Raw genomic sequence first — 15689 nt, forward strand, 5'->3', positions numbered from 1 at the left:
ATGGAAAAAGAAAATGGGACAACAGTGACTGAATTCCTTTTGCTTGGATTTGTGTATGATCGATACTTGGAGATTATTCTCTTCATAGTTTTCTTCCTTATTTTCCTAGTGACTGTGTTGGGGAATTTGCTCATCATTGTACTCATTGGCATTGATCACCGACTTCACTCCCCTATGTATTTCTTTCTCAGCAACTTATCCTTCATTGAGATATTCATGACAACCTGTGTAGTGCCTAAAATGTTGGCCAATCTCCTGGCTGAAAGGAAAACCATTTCCTTTGCTGGCTGCTTTGCTCAGTCATACTTCTATTTCTTCATGGGTTCCACAGAGTTCATCCTTTTTGCCGCTATGTCTTTTGACCGCTACATGGCGATCTGCTACCCACTTAGGTATCCTACCCTCATGACTGGGACAGTTTGTGTCAAGATGGTGATTGGATCTTGGATTGGTGGATTCCTGTCTGTCTTCTTTTCAACAGTGCTGAAAGTCAGGTTGCCTTACTGTGGACCTAATGTTATTAATCACTACTTCTGTGACAGTGCCCCTTTGTTGCATCTTGCATGCAAGGATATCAGTCTTATTGAGCTGGTTGACTTCATTGGTTCATTGATTCTACTGCTTGGTTCCCTCTCGTTTACAGCTACTTCTTACATCTACATAATTAGTACCATTCTCAAGATCCCTTCTGCCGAAGGCAGAAAAAAGGCATTTGCTACCTGTGCCTCCCACTTCACCGTTGTCTCCATGGGCTATGGAATCTCAATTTTTGTTTATGTCAGGCCATCTCAGAATGACATCATGAGCATGAACAAAGCTTTAGCAATTTTCTCTGGCATCTTGACACCCTTACTAAACCCTTTCATTTTCAGTCTAAGAAATGAACAAATGAAAGAAGTGTTCAGAGATGTCCTAAAGAGAATAATTTCCATGATTAAAGATGGCTGATAATAGGCAATAGCTTTGAGGACACAGATCATATAACAGAAATTTAACATGGCAAAAACTGGAAATATGCTGAAATGCCTCCTTCCGCACAAAATTGTCTGTGCACTGAGATCATCTCAATGATACCCTTCTTCTGGTTCACCACTTTCTGAGGCCGTAGCTAGACTTAAGGTTTATCCCATGATCATCCTGGGTTCATCCCTGCCTGAGCCCTGGATGCCCTGTGTGGTACTTAGATGAACAGGTTTGACCCCAGGACAATCCTGGGATAAACCTTAGGTCTAGCTATGGCTTATGATTGCTTTGATGGTGACCAGAGAAATGCCTTATTGGTTGTAGCATCTAGCTTTTTAAATGTGTTGCCCATGAAAGCTAACTGTTAGATCAGTATGACAATAGAACCAATTACATAGGGTGGTCAGGGGTTTTACAGGCCCCTTCCAACTCCACTATTCTATGATTCTCCCTACTTGTATCTTTTTAATGCCAGGCAGTGTCCCTTTATTTTCTCAAACTGTTAAAATGCCATTTGAATTGAGCTTCTTTATTTAATCTGCATGTAATGTAATTATCTCGTTGGGTGAAGAAGTCCTTCATCCTAACATTTCATATGGAAGAAGACCTTTCTGTTTTTTTGAAATTTAGGGCTCATCTACACCAAGCAGGATATTCCACTATGAAAGCAGTATGAAAGAGGTATATAAAAGGCAGGAGCCACACTCCTGCTTTATATTATTATTATTATTATTATTATTATTATTATTTATTTATTTATATAGCACCATCAATGTACATGGTGCTGTACAGAGTAAAACAGTAAATAGCAAGACCCTGCCGCATAGGCTTACAATCTAATAGTGGTACTGAAGTGCACTGACAACTGTTGGGGCCCATAGACACATACCATATATTGCTTTCATTCCACTTTCAGAGTGTTATATCCTGCTTGGTGTAGATGTGTCATAGGCCCCAACAGTTGTCAGTGCACTTCAGTACCACTATAAAGCAGTAGTGTAGATCCTGCAGTGCACTTTAATACCCCTATAAAGCAGTGGTGAGGCTCCTGCCTTTTAAATACCACTTTCATAGTGGAATATCCTGCTTGGTGTAGATGAGCCCTCTGCTGCTGCAGTATCAGTTCTCTTTATGTCAATTCTGTCATTTTAAGATATTCATGTGTTTGGCTTTTTTTTAAATAAATAAATAAATAAATCAGGCCATGGCTAGACCAGGCCTATATCCCGGGATTGTCCAAATGACACACAGGGGATCCCAGGAGCAGGCAAGGATAACCCCTCCATTTGCCTGGGATAATCCTAAGGTCTAGCTAAGGCCTCATAGGCTGTTTACATTCCTGGTCATGATGTTTTTAGTTGTTCAATAGTAGTTTTTAGGAGTTGGCCTGGCTGAGAACTATTGAAGGATAATGTGTGTGTGTGTGTGTGTGTGTGTGTGTGTGTATAGACATGATATTTGTGTATACACACACACACACAGAGAGAGAGAGAGAGAGAGAGAGAGAGAGAGAGAGAGAGAGAGAGAGAGAGAGATTTCATGACTGGAAGCTTAAGATATAGATAATTGAGTTATCTGGGGTTGTGTGCGCTCAGTTCTCAAAGCTTTTTTCAGGCACAGAAGGTATATACTGTATAACATTGGCCCTTGTGATCGCCCTCATGACAACCTATCCTTACCCCTGCTTAATGTTTTTGGGTTTGTTAAGATCAAAGGTGCTCCCAAACCAACCAGCCAGATATGACAAATCGGGAGTAGTGACAATGATATTAACTGATCTTGGAGTATATTTATTTATTTATTTATTTATTTATTTATTTATTTATATTGGAAAGCCTCCTATATCAAAGAGAGGTAGTATACATCCCACCTTCTGATCCAAAAAGAGAGTATTTTGGAATAGTTAAATGATATAATAGAGACAGTGGATCTTAAATTAATAAAGTTTACTTGGAGCTGCACAAATTTGTATTTGTTGAAGATTGGAAAACTTCACATCATCAGCATCAGTGTCATCATTGTAATCACCACCATTATCTTTATTGTGCTAGCCATTGCTATTGCCAGATAAAGTTTCCATGTAGAATTTCCATTGCCAATAATAATAATAATAATAATAATAATAATAATAATAATAATAATTTTAAAAAAGTTATTTTACCCATTACAATAAAAATGTAACTGAAAGAAAAATGGTCTGTCGTCTTTTAAGGTGTCTCCTACACTACTATTTATTTCTCCTGGAATTTCCATGCAGCTAAGGCAAAATGAGATATTTGGTAAGTTATAAAAGTTTGAGCATGCTCTACTAAAAAAACAAATGATGGGTTGGATCCAAAGCTAACATTCCAACATAGGAAAAAAAATGCTAGTGGATTGGTATTTTACTGTCCTGTCTTCTCCCCTGCAGCCCTCCATGCAACCTCCAAATCTGCTCAAGATGGTCTTTCAACCCCCCAAAGCAGTTTTTACTGGTGTGGAGGGGGCTGCAGGGAGCGGAATAGACACACCAGTGGGTGGGGATCCAGAAAGTGTTTAAGGTCAACCACATCAGGAACTGGTCTAAATGTTTTCCTCCCAATCCCAGCAATCCAAGGGACTTATTTTTCCTCTGGTTATGGACAGAGAAAAATATTGAAAACCTTCCCTCCACCAATGTCTACCCTGTTGGCCCTTGCCAACAGGGCATAGAAAGAAATGTAGCCTCTGATATATGAGGATCAGTATACAGTATATAATATGTTTGCACACTTTAGAATATGTTTCTGAAAGCTTTTAGGATTTGGACAGTTGCTTTGCTGCCCAGGTGGGTTCACTTTGGTTCCTTTTTTATCTGAATCCAACCTGAATCCCAGAGTCCTACCTGAATCTGAGAACCTTGTTTGCTTGCCAAACTTCTAGAAATGTGCCTAGTGATTGTGCATTTGCAGGCCTGCTGTTAGAACTCCCCATGGCTCAGCGACCACCAGGGAGCCTTCTGCCCTCATCCAGAGCCTCCATTCTGTGCAACAATGGAGGTTCCAGAAATTGCATATTTCCCAAGTTGCGTAAATGATCACCTTAAAAGCCCTATTTATGCAACATTAAAGGCTACCATTTATGCAACTTGGGAAAACACAATTTCCAGAGCCTTCATTGGCCTGGTTCAGACAACCTGCTAAACCATGCTGCTTAAGCAGCATGGTTTAGCAGGTTGTCTGAACCAGGCCATTGTTGCACACAATGGGGACACCAGATGAGGGTGGCCAGCCTTGTGGCTTCAGTGGTGCTCATTGGGCCAAAAGAAACTTGCGCTGAGCCATGGGTGGGGTGGGTGGTGGTGGCGGTTTGGCACCCATCTGACAGAGCCAGACACAGATGAGTCCATCCACCTGTAGACATTCCTTTGTCTTAGAAACTTTTTTCTGTGTATTCAGAGATGATGATGATGATGATGATGATGATGATGATGATGATGATGATTTCTTTGTTGTTTTTGTTGCTGTTGTTACTGTAGTTAGTCATTCCACCACTTGGAGTTTAGAGATTCAACATATAATATGACCCTAGAAGCCAAGTTCATCCAGTTTAGGCTCCCACGATCTGGTAAATTAGGAAAGCAAATTCTTTTGAGGCCATTCACGTTTGAAATGAAGATGTGCAAAGTTAATTGGACACTTGAGATTTTTTCACTAAAATAATATAGCATCGTATACAAAGATTTTTATTCTTATGTTTTCTGAATGCATGTGTCACAGATATGGGCAAAAAACAGGTAGATGGCATTGTTCAATTCACTTCAGTTTATTTGCTTAAAACCAATTATGAAAGAATTAAATAAGTATTACATTATGGGTTGGATCCAGAAGAACTTACTCACATCTGAGTCCTATTGAAATCAGTGGGACAAATCAGTTGTGACTAACTTCAGTCCTGTGATATCAATGAGACTCTAGTGTGGCTAACTTCCTTTATTAAATTGTAAGCCTATGCGGCAGGGTCTTGCTATTTACTGTTTTACTCTGTACAGCACCATGTACACTGATGGTGCTATATAAATAAATAATAATAATAATAAACTAACCTTATAAATTGTTGTTGTTGTTGTTTTAATGAAACTAACTTAACAATTGCATCTGGTAATGGTTAATAAGTTTGGATATAGGTAATATAATAGCTAATACATAGTTTGCTTAAGTAGTGTGTTTAGACAGAGGTGGAGATGGAGAGATCCTAGCTGGATTATTTTCTCCAGAAGAGAGGGGCGTGCCTCAGTATTGTTTTATTTTCTTGTCTTGATAATGGCTGTTGTATTACATTTCATATCCCATTAACTAGAGAGAGTGAGAGCAGAGATTCTGATAACCTTATAAAATCAAACTTCCAAGTAAGGGTTGCCTCCCCACCATGCACCATTTGTCATGGTGTTTTTCCACACTAGTATCACTGCTACTTTAGCATGGAAGCTCTTTGCACCAGGAAGAAGAACATATGGAAAATGTCTATACATGTTTTGGTCATGGTAGGATAAGGCTCTGTCAGGCTATTATACACAGCCCTTTCTTCATTAAAGTAATATGTCACCTGGGTGATTTTAATCAAAATCCTTGTACACTTACATGGAATCCTATTAGAATCCATAGGATTTATTGTCAGTCAATCTGTTCAGAACTCAGATGGACTATTTCAAGAATGAATAAGTGAATGTTAATCACTCTGTTCAAATGTGTGTGTTGAACCAGAGGAGGGAGAGGGAAAACTTTGTGCCATTAAGCAACAAGATGTCAAAAGAAATATTCCAGATAAAGTTTGCTTTAATATGCAGGTGAAAATGTTATTCTTTAGGAAGGCATGTGTGAGCAAAGACTTAAGTTCTTCTTTGATGTTGTATGATTACATATACTCCACCCCATCTGCATTGACTGTATCTAGAAAAAGCCATTTTAATATCCGTAGGAAGGAAGGCCGGCATGAAGGCAAACTATGATCACTTTCTTGGGAAAAGCCCCACTACCTCCTAGCAAATTTTCTTTATTTCATGCTACTCCTAGAACTATCTCTTTTTCTTTGTTTCAAGCTGCATGTAAGTGAATAAATAAATGCAAGGTCATTACAATCCTGCTTTTATCTCCTCCAAGTTGATGAGGCACATGGATTGGATCTAGACTAAGCAAGCTGAATTTAGGTCCCATTGAAATAAATGGGACAATTTGGTCATGACTCAACTTATGTCCTATTGACTTCAATGGATACTAAGTGCAAATAACTTAATCTAAATCTCCAACACCATGTATGCAGTCTCAGAGTATTTTGTATATAGACGGGACATAAATTGAATGAAACTTAATGTATAAATAAATACTTTTTTTTTTTACTTCAGCAACACTTATTTTTCCATGTTTTAATAACACTACATCTATATCTATTTCTATCTCCTTGCTGCTTCTGTACCACAGAAATTAAATTAGAATAGTTTATATTTACTGCAGAAAATAAATTGCACTGGAGAGAAAAAGAAAGAACGAAATCTCAATCTTGTAAAACAAAGTTATACCAGAACAGTGCAGACTTCATTTGATGGCTACAACTGGTTATGATATGCCTAGCGGAGCTATAGGGCCACAATCATGAATGGCTATATTTCAATAAATCTGTCTAGTCAAAGATGTTTTAAGTTTAGGAATTCACTTGAGGATGTGTCATAATATTTCTATTGTTTTACATGCTTCATTTCTAATTAAGATAGTAATATATGGTTTCTTCTTTTATTTTCCCATGTTTTCCCCAATAGTTGAATTTGATGGAACATTATGAGACGAAAGAACAAAACAGAAGTGTGGGAATTCATACTACTAGGCTTTTCTGATCATCCCGGGCTGGAACCCTTACTCTTTACAATTGTCTTCTTTATATACGTGGTAACCTTGTTGACTAACATGGTCATCCTTGTCCTAGCTATAGCAGATCCCCATTTGCACACTCCCATGTACTTTTTCCTTCGACATCTGGCATTTCTGAATCTTTGCTACACCACTACCGTGGTCCCCAAAATGTTGTCCAACCTGATATCCACCAAGAAAACGATATCTTATCATTTGTGCATAGCACAAACATATATATCCCTCTTTCTGGGAGCAGCAGAATGTGTCCTTCTGGCTGTAATGGCTTTTGATCGCTATGTAGCAGTGTGTCACCCCCTGCGCTACACCACAATAATGAACTACCACATCTGTGTGAAGATTGCAGCTGTGTCTTGGACAATCAGCTTTCTAGTTTCTGTTGTTCCACTCTTCTTAACCTTGCCCCCTCTTTGTGAACCATATGTCATTAACCATATTTTTTGTGAGGCGCCTGTCCTGCTGCACATGATTTGTACTGATACATCTCTAAATGAACTCCTGATGTTAATAGGAGGAGCAGGCACATTAATGCTGCCCTTTGTGTTAGTTCTGGTTTCCTATGGCTACATCATTGGTGCTATCATCAGAATACGCAGCACTGAAGGCAGGCGCAAAGCCTTTTCCACATGCTCTTCTCATCTCACAGTGGTAACAATCTATTACGGGACAGGGATGTTTATGTACATGAGGCCCAAATCCAGTTACTCACCTGAGAACGATAAACTGATTTCTGTATTTTATGCAGTTATCAATCCTATGCTGAACCCTATCATATATAGCTTCAGAAATAAGGAATTCAAGGCATCATTAATGAGAAACTTTAGATGGAACACTTTGTCCAAGGCTCACTAGCGACATAGTACGAAATGCCCACCTTTCTCAAAGCAATGTACAATATCCTGTTATGAAATGAAAATGCCAAATGTTTAATGACAGATGATGGATGGAGTAATCATATGACCCCCTAGGCAATGTTTGAAGGGCTATAGAATAGTTTGGATTCAGTGCTCTGACCTCGGAGTGGGGAATCAGAAATTTGATACCCCTTCCCCTGGCAGCCAGCATAGCAAGAATCATACCGACTGGCCTCTGAGGTTAGGAACTCAAACGAAAAGGGGAAGTTTTGGTGGGAGGGGAGGGGAGGAGACTGGAGAGGCCAGGATACAAGCTATCCTGAAGCCTCCTTTCCCCCCCTTCTGAAATTCCCCAGCTAGATGGGCAAGAAAGCCCATCTAACCCCCCCCCCCCAAAAAAAATGCAGGGCAGAAGGATGGAGAGACAAAGATAATTTCCACTGCTCCTCCCAACCTACATAGGATGATTGAGGGTGCAACTCCCAAAACTTTTCATAATAGAGAATCCTCCTCCTCCTCCTCCTCCTCCTCCTCCTCCTCCTCCTCCTCCTTTCTGCTCAATTTCCCCAAACATAGGCTCTGTTTATTAGGTGGCTCAGGCTTGTGATATGGGTGCCAGTGAGGCCAAAACAGCTGGATAGCTAGAACAGTTTGCTTTGGGTATTCATAGGTTAAATTTCATTATTAGTGTTAAAAGTTCATTTAATGTTTCACTAAGTCTGGATGACAATGATCACGGTTTTAAAAGCATGCAAGACAAGTGGGGGTTTAGGAAACCTCCAGGTAAGGTCAGCCACATAATGAGATGAGAGTGGTTTGTTTACAATTTGTTAAAAGTCTGAAGGAAGGGAAAGTCCCTGATTTGAAAAAGAGTTGAGCTTTCCAAAACATTTGCAAGAGGTTGTATGTGTGCAAATAGAAATTTGTAGCAAAGTCAGTTGCAAGAGCACCACCTAGCCTTAACTTACAAAACACTGTAGTCACAAGGAGCGGTTTTCTTAAAAAATACAGAGGAAAACTTTCACACTTTAAGATCAGTAAAAGAGGCTCTTCTCATTTACAAGCGCAATTAGGTGGTGGCAATTCTCTGTGGTGGCCCCAAACCTCTGGAACAAACTTCCATCAGAGGTCCGTCATGGACCATCCTCACAGGCTTTCAAGAAGGCCTTATACACACTTTATTTTATCATGGCCTTCCCATGATGTATAATGTTATTGCTGCTATTGGTGTTCCTGCTGGCTTTATTGTTTTAATTGCTATTTTATTGTGAACATGTTTTTCTTGCTTTGAATATTTTAATATTTTTTTTTGCTTTGAATATTTTAATATTTAATATTTTCTTGCTTTTAATATTTTAATACTTCATGTTATTGTTTTAAATATTTAATATTTTCTTGCTTTTAATATTTTATGTATTTCATTGATGTAAGCCACCCTGTGATGACTGTTTTGTAGGGGTGTGCACAGACCCCCCCACTCTGCTTCACTTTAAGATCCGCCATTTTCGGATCGGCCCGCTCCGCCCCGCCCCCACTCCACCTGTGCCCACTCCGCTCCGCTCGGAGCTCTGGATCCGGATCGGAGCTCCGGTCCCCCCCCATAGGGGGGGTTACCGGGCCCTGCCGCCATCGCCGCCCATGCGGCAACGGCGGCAGAGCCCGGTAAGGGACCAAGGGGGAGGGGGGCCTTACCTGCCTCCGTCCGCAGTCTGTCACCGTCTTCAATTGAGCCCGTTGTTCCACCAGGAAGTCTGGGCCGCAAGTGCGGCCCAGACTTCCTGCTGGAACCATGGGCTCAATTGGAGACGCTGACGGACCGCGGATGGAGGCAGGTAAGGGAGAGGAGGGCGGGGGGCATTACCGGGCCCTGCTGCTGTCACCACATGGGCGACAGCGACAGCGGCAGGGCCCGGTAAACCCCATTTACCTTTCCGGCGGAGCTCCAGATCGAGGCGAAGGATCCGCCTTCACCTTGATCCTCTTCGCCACGCTCCGCCGGCCCCCCAATCCTCTTCGCCTCCGCCTTAAGGGCAGGCGAAGCCCCCCGCTCCGCTACTGCTTCTCCAGTCCAATTAGAAGCGGAGCACATTCCTACTGTTTTGGGGGAAATCTGAATGCTGGGGGAGAAGCTGAATGCTTGGAAAGCTTAGAACTCTGACAGTATTGTTAGACAAATTCTTGCCCTTAGGGACGAGATCCAATTCAGCCCCCAAGAATGACTCCACACTTTCCAGTGACAGAGGATCCAAAAGCGCTTTATTGATTATAATCAAGATCTGAGAGTCTTGAAAGCAACAGTCAGACAAAGAATTGGAAATTCAGCACAGCTTTTCAAGCCTGAAAGGGGCAGTGCCTCATAGCAATATTAACCAATCAGAACATAACACCAGAGCCTTCTTATCTTCTGCAAAACAATCCCTTTGTAACAGTAAGTCACTACAAGTTAACTTTCTGCCTGGAGCCGTGAAACTATTGTTTTGGATAGATAAGACAGTTACACAGAAGACACCCTTGAAGACGCCCTCAGTACGTGACATTTCGCCTGGTGTATAATGGATACTATACAGCTTCCTTTAGAAAATGGAGGTGGTTATGCTAACAGTATGACACTGCTGGAAAGAACTTAAAGAAAATAGTGATCATGGGGCCATCTATAGGGCACCACTTTGCCTACTCATTCTCCCCAAACCCTGTGAAGTGGCCGTGATAGGGTTATATGGCAGGAGTGAGCATGGGATTTACAGGCAGGAAAAATCACAGCACCGTTGACAGACGGCAGTAATGGGTAGCAAACACTGGGGACCAAACCCCTCAAAAACCTTCTTCCTTTGTTTTCTGGCAACCCTGTGCAATGTTGAAAGCCTACAATTCAGTGTCCTTGATATTCATCATAACTGCCCTACTTCCATTCCCCAGTCTTTAATATTGCCATGGCAGCCATTACCAGAGTTGTCAAGCCTGCCCTCTACCCCCTGTCTTGCATTTCCATGCCTACCCTGCATGACATCCACCCCTAACTACATGCACTCTCTTAATCTGAAATGAAGTCACCACTGACAGACAACAAACAACCATGTAAAAGTCGCAATATAATGACTCATCGAAAAAGTGCAACTTTGCAGGAGAAAAGCATGATATGGCTGCAAGTTGGCGGCTGCATCATATAAACAACGGGGCACAACTGTGCAGCCATGATGGAGTTTATGGAGCCTATAGACAAGCCCCAGCCTAGTCTGGCTAGCTGGATGCATTTGCCCTGGTTATTTTCTTACTCTTATGCTCTTGTGTTGTGTTTGTGTGTGCTGTAACTATTCAGATGTTAAACCTTAATAATAAATATTTTCCAGGTAGATAAACACTATCTTTAAAAGAAAGTGTTTACAACACCATTGCCCCTTTTCTTTTTGGATTACCCACCCCATGCACACTACCTGAAGAAGGGTTTTTAAGCTGTTTTGTGGTGGCAACCCGAGGTTGTGTGTGTAATCCAACAGATAGTAGTGGCGAGGTCATTGGAAGGGCAGGGCAAGCAGGAGTGGGACACTCTCTTTGGTTTGGTCTCCCTCCATCTCCACCCCACTCATGGATCAAAGCATAGTTGGTCCCATGATGACACCCTCTTTTGCTGAGCTTTCAAAGTTCTGTAACTTTGCACTCATATACTTATCCATTTTATACTATAATTTATAAGTTCAGTGAAATCAGTGAGTGGTACTTGTAAATTATTGTTATGTTATTATTTGGGACCCAGGGTAGTGGTTGAGAAGGATAAACAGATACAATTTTTGCACTATCAGAGGTTGCCTGAAGTTTGGTGTTTATTCTTTATTCAGAAATATGACCATACCTAATTAATATGGCATAGCAGGAGATAAGAGTATCTAGCTGTGTTTTGCATCACTCATGTGTAATTAAATTTCTATTGTGTCCAGCAGAAATAGGCCAGCCACAACCAATATTCACACTAAAGATGTCTGAGAAAATTGTTTTAGTTCATTTATGAATAGAAGGTACTCAGCTTGCATCTCCGGGGAACTGGATCCAAATGTGATCTGTGGTCTATATCTGTACGTATCTGAGCTTGTTATGTGATTCCCAGAACAACAATAAAAAGAATGCTCTAAAATGTGGATATTTGAAAAAGAAATGTGCATGAAATACTGTATACTTTAGGAAAAAATGCATAAACATGCTTTAAAGGGAGGGAAATGTGTATATTTTTGGGGGGAAGCACACAATTGATGCATACATTTGGAAAAAGGTGCATGAAAATACTCATAAATTTTGGTTAAAAAAACCAAAACACACACAAAAATGTTTGCAATTTGACATGGACAAGTCTAAGAACAAGTTTCAAGATGCAATTCAATTAGCTTCCCCCCCCCCCACCCGCCCCGGTCTACAGATCCATAACTTACATTGTCTTGAACGTTTGTTGTGACAATGGGAAGCCCTTGATTTTTATTTATTTATTTATTTTTAAAAAGCAATATGGCAAAATTGACAGATTCTTACATGACTGATTGTGATAGCCAGCATTGCATATATCATAACAGATGTCTTAAAAAGCATTAGCTACTAAGTGGTAGCTGAAGTTTGTGTTTATGAAATCTAGTAAATCCACGGTATTTCTGAAGTTTGTACAAACATATTTCTTAAGTTCCTTGGCTGCAGTGTCTTAATTGATCCTTTGTGGCTGGATGATTTCATGAAACACCCATGAGTCCTATAAGAAGTAATAATTAATATTTTGGATCTATCAGTGAAGTACCTCTTCAGAGACTCACACAGATATTACATCTAAGACAATGTGGTCATTCTAGGCATGGACTGCAACCAAACCCAAGTGGGGATCATTCTTGTTTGTAGCACCTGGCAAGAATCCTTAAATAGTCCTTTTGACAAATTGAGATCCCACCATTCTTCTATGAGAGATTCCATAAATTTGGATCTGAAATACCAAAATAATAAGAAGGACATCTTCAACCCTAACTCCAGCATATTTCCTGATTCAATTTTTAAAGGTAAGCATTAAAAAAATGAGAGGCTTTCTCTGCTTTCTGGATTGTTAGGTGTTTTTGCACCCATGATATTTCAATCTGGTTCATGTAAAATGAAAAAAAAAAAGATATTTTGTTTTTAAATACTGATGGTTTTGGTCGGTACAATATTATTTATTACTTAATTTTAAAAAATTTATGATACTTGTATACTACTGAATATAATAAAATCCCTCAGTGGTTCGTAATAAATACATTTAAATACAATAGTAAAACACAACATTTTGAACATCATCAGATGGAGGGAAAATCATGTGTCCCTTTCGTCACTTCGGCCTCCTGCTTCTGTCCCACAATAGGGATGAGCAGCTTCCTGTTCCTTCACATGAAGAAGAAATCCAATATAAACTTCTGTTGACCTACAAAGCTTTTCACTGTCTAGCTCCTTCCTATCTTTCCTCTCTCATCTCACACTATTGCCCCGCTCGTACTCTTTGCTCCTCTGATGCCATGTTTCTCACCTGCCAAAGGGTCCCTACTTCCCTTGCTCGGCTTTGTCCATTTTCTTCGGCTGCCCCTTACGCCTGGAACGCTCTTCCAGAACATTTGAGAACTACAAGTTCAATCGTAGCTTTTAAAGCTCAGCTAAAAACTTTTATTTTTCCTAAAGCTTTTAAAACTTGATTTTGCTCTGACTTTTATACTGCCTGTTTGGTGCATTCTCTTCCCCTTCTTATTGTTTTATTATGATTTTATTAGAATGTAAGCCTATGCGGCAGGGTCTTGCTATTTATTGTTTTACTCTGTACAGCACCATGTACATTGATGGTGCTATATAAATAATAATAATAATAATAATAATAATAATAATAATAATAATAATGAAGCAGCAACCACCATGTGGCCCATTCAATGGGCATTTTTATCTCACTGCTGGTGGAAAGTTTTGGTTTTTTTTTTAAAAAAAAATCAGATTTACTATGTCTTATTTTGTTGTGGAAAAACAAGCAGAAGGAGTGGGAGACATGCTGGAGGCAGATGTCATCTTCAAAAGGACTGTGCAATAAAACACCTGTCTGATGACACGTTGAAACAAACTTCCAACCACAGTAAAAATAATTCAAGGAGCAGTAAAATGGAGTGGCATAATTAATTTACTTACATCCAAGGGAAAGCCTGGGTGAAATAGTGTATTTTTTAGAGTTGATTAAAAGATGCCACTGTTTCTGCATCCTGAACTACACAAGGGAGGTGTTTTGTTTTGTTTTTGTGGTGTGTATTCCCCCCCCCCCCCGAGGGTGAATATTTGATTCAGCTACTTCTGGTAGTAGTATTACTTCACTCAATATCCCAATGTGAAGAATGTCAGTCTGCAGCCTTCTTCATTCACTTGTCATCTGGGTTATTCCATAAAAGTAGTCACCCCCAACAAGTGTGGATCCACATTTACACTGGAACAACTGTCTTGATGGATTGGACTTTCCCACCCCTCGTTCCCACAGCAACCCTCTAGCTTCCTGAGTCAGGAAGGGGTAGCCAAAAATCAAGAGGAGAGAGACCATTGACAAGTGAAGCTCTTCCTCTCAAGAAAAGCAAGAACTGGATCCAACCTCATGGTATATATCAGAGTATGTAATACAGGGCAAACAACTATTCTGTTCTGAGTCAAAAGCAAAACATATACATGATCCCCTCTTCCCTATCATACTTCCTACATCCATAATAACCTGTTGCACTTGGGGATGAATGTAATTTTTCAAACTTGTGTTTAAAATTAAGGATGGGTGAGAATTTCATTTTAGATCATTGTTTATTGTCAGCATTTAGTCATATGTTTATTTTGACTATGGGTCTTCATTTAACTATCATGGCAAACACTGTATAAGAGTCTTATCCTCCAGCAATCTGCCTAATTCTCCTGTCATGACAGTGTTGAAACTGGATTTGGCTAAAACAAGCTCTCTCTCTCTCTCTCTCTCTCTCTCTCTCTCTCTCTCTCTCTCTCTCATTCAATTCATTGTTTGCTAAGAAATAGGATGTGCCAAACTATGGAGAAAGGAAATAAAACTATTGTGTCTGAATTCATCCTTCTGGGATTTCACTCCATCCACTCTGCTGAAATTCTAATCTTCATCACCTTCTCCCTCATATATGCAGTGACCATTGCAGGTAATGTCACACTAATTGCACTAGTATTGACAAGTCACCATCTTCAGTTGCCTATGTACTTTTTCTTGAGTAACCTTTCATTCCTGGAACTCATGATCACCTCAACTGTCATGCCTAAGATGCTAGTTAATATTATCACAGGGAAGAAGACCATCTCCTTTGTGGGCTGCCTTACACAGTCATTCTTCTATTTCCTGATGGGATCAACTGAATTCTTCATCCTGGCCATCATGTCCTTTGATCGCTACCTTGCTGTATGCTACCCACTACGCTATGCATCCATTATGAACAACAAAGCCTGCTTTCAGCTTCTTTTGGGGTCATGGGTTGGTGGTTTCATGATTATTCTAGTTCCCAGCATTGTGACAGCTGGCCTACCATTCTGTGGCCCAAATGTTGTCAACCACTTCTTCTGTGACAGTGCTCCCTTGCTCAAACTTGTCTGTGCTGACACATCATTGGCTGAAAAGGTTGATTTTGGGACCTCTTGCATACTGCTCTTGGGATCACTTCTTATAACAGTTGTGTCCTACATTTATATTATTATTGCGGTCCTGAGGATACCATCAGCACAAGGTCGTCAGAAGGCTTTCTCAACCTGTGTGTCTCACATTACTGTGGTAACACTGTATTATGGGAGCTCTATTTTCATTTATGTTCGCCCCACTAAGGGAAATGTTCTGGATTTCAATAAAATGGGCACTGTGCTGAACACAATGGTGACTCCCATGCTAAACCCTTTCATATATAGTCTCAGGAATGAAAAGGTGAAGGATTCCATGAGAAATATCTTGAAGAAGAACATAGTTATCCTTAAAAAATGA

The 15689-nt window shown here is 40.2% G+C and overlaps 3 protein-coding genes across 3 annotated transcripts; all 3 read left to right on the forward strand.

Annotated features, from left to right (window-relative positions):
• Nucleotides 1-948, forward strand: LOC134405392 (olfactory receptor 6M1-like). Its single transcript, XM_063136638.1, has one exon. The coding sequence runs from the start codon at nucleotides 1-3 to the stop codon at nucleotides 946-948; it is 948 nt and encodes a 315-aa protein (XP_062992708.1).
• A 5804-nt stretch (nucleotides 949-6752) lies between these two features.
• LOC134405393 (olfactory receptor 2G3-like) lies at nucleotides 6753-7694 on the forward strand. The gene has a single exon (XM_063136639.1). The coding sequence runs from the start codon at nucleotides 6753-6755 to the stop codon at nucleotides 7692-7694; it is 942 nt and encodes a 313-aa protein (XP_062992709.1).
• Nucleotides 7695-14744: 7050 nt separating this feature from the next.
• On the forward strand, nucleotides 14745-15689 carry LOC134406236 (olfactory receptor 6M1-like). Its single transcript, XM_063137560.1, has one exon. It carries the CDS (start codon nucleotides 14745-14747, stop codon nucleotides 15687-15689), a length of 945 nt encoding a protein of 314 aa, XP_062993630.1.

Source organism: Elgaria multicarinata, chromosome 11 (assembly GCF_023053635.1).
Source record: "Elgaria multicarinata webbii isolate HBS135686 ecotype San Diego chromosome 11, rElgMul1.1.pri, whole genome shotgun sequence".
NCBI classification, from domain to species: domain Eukaryota; kingdom Metazoa; phylum Chordata; class Lepidosauria; order Squamata; family Anguidae; genus Elgaria; species Elgaria multicarinata.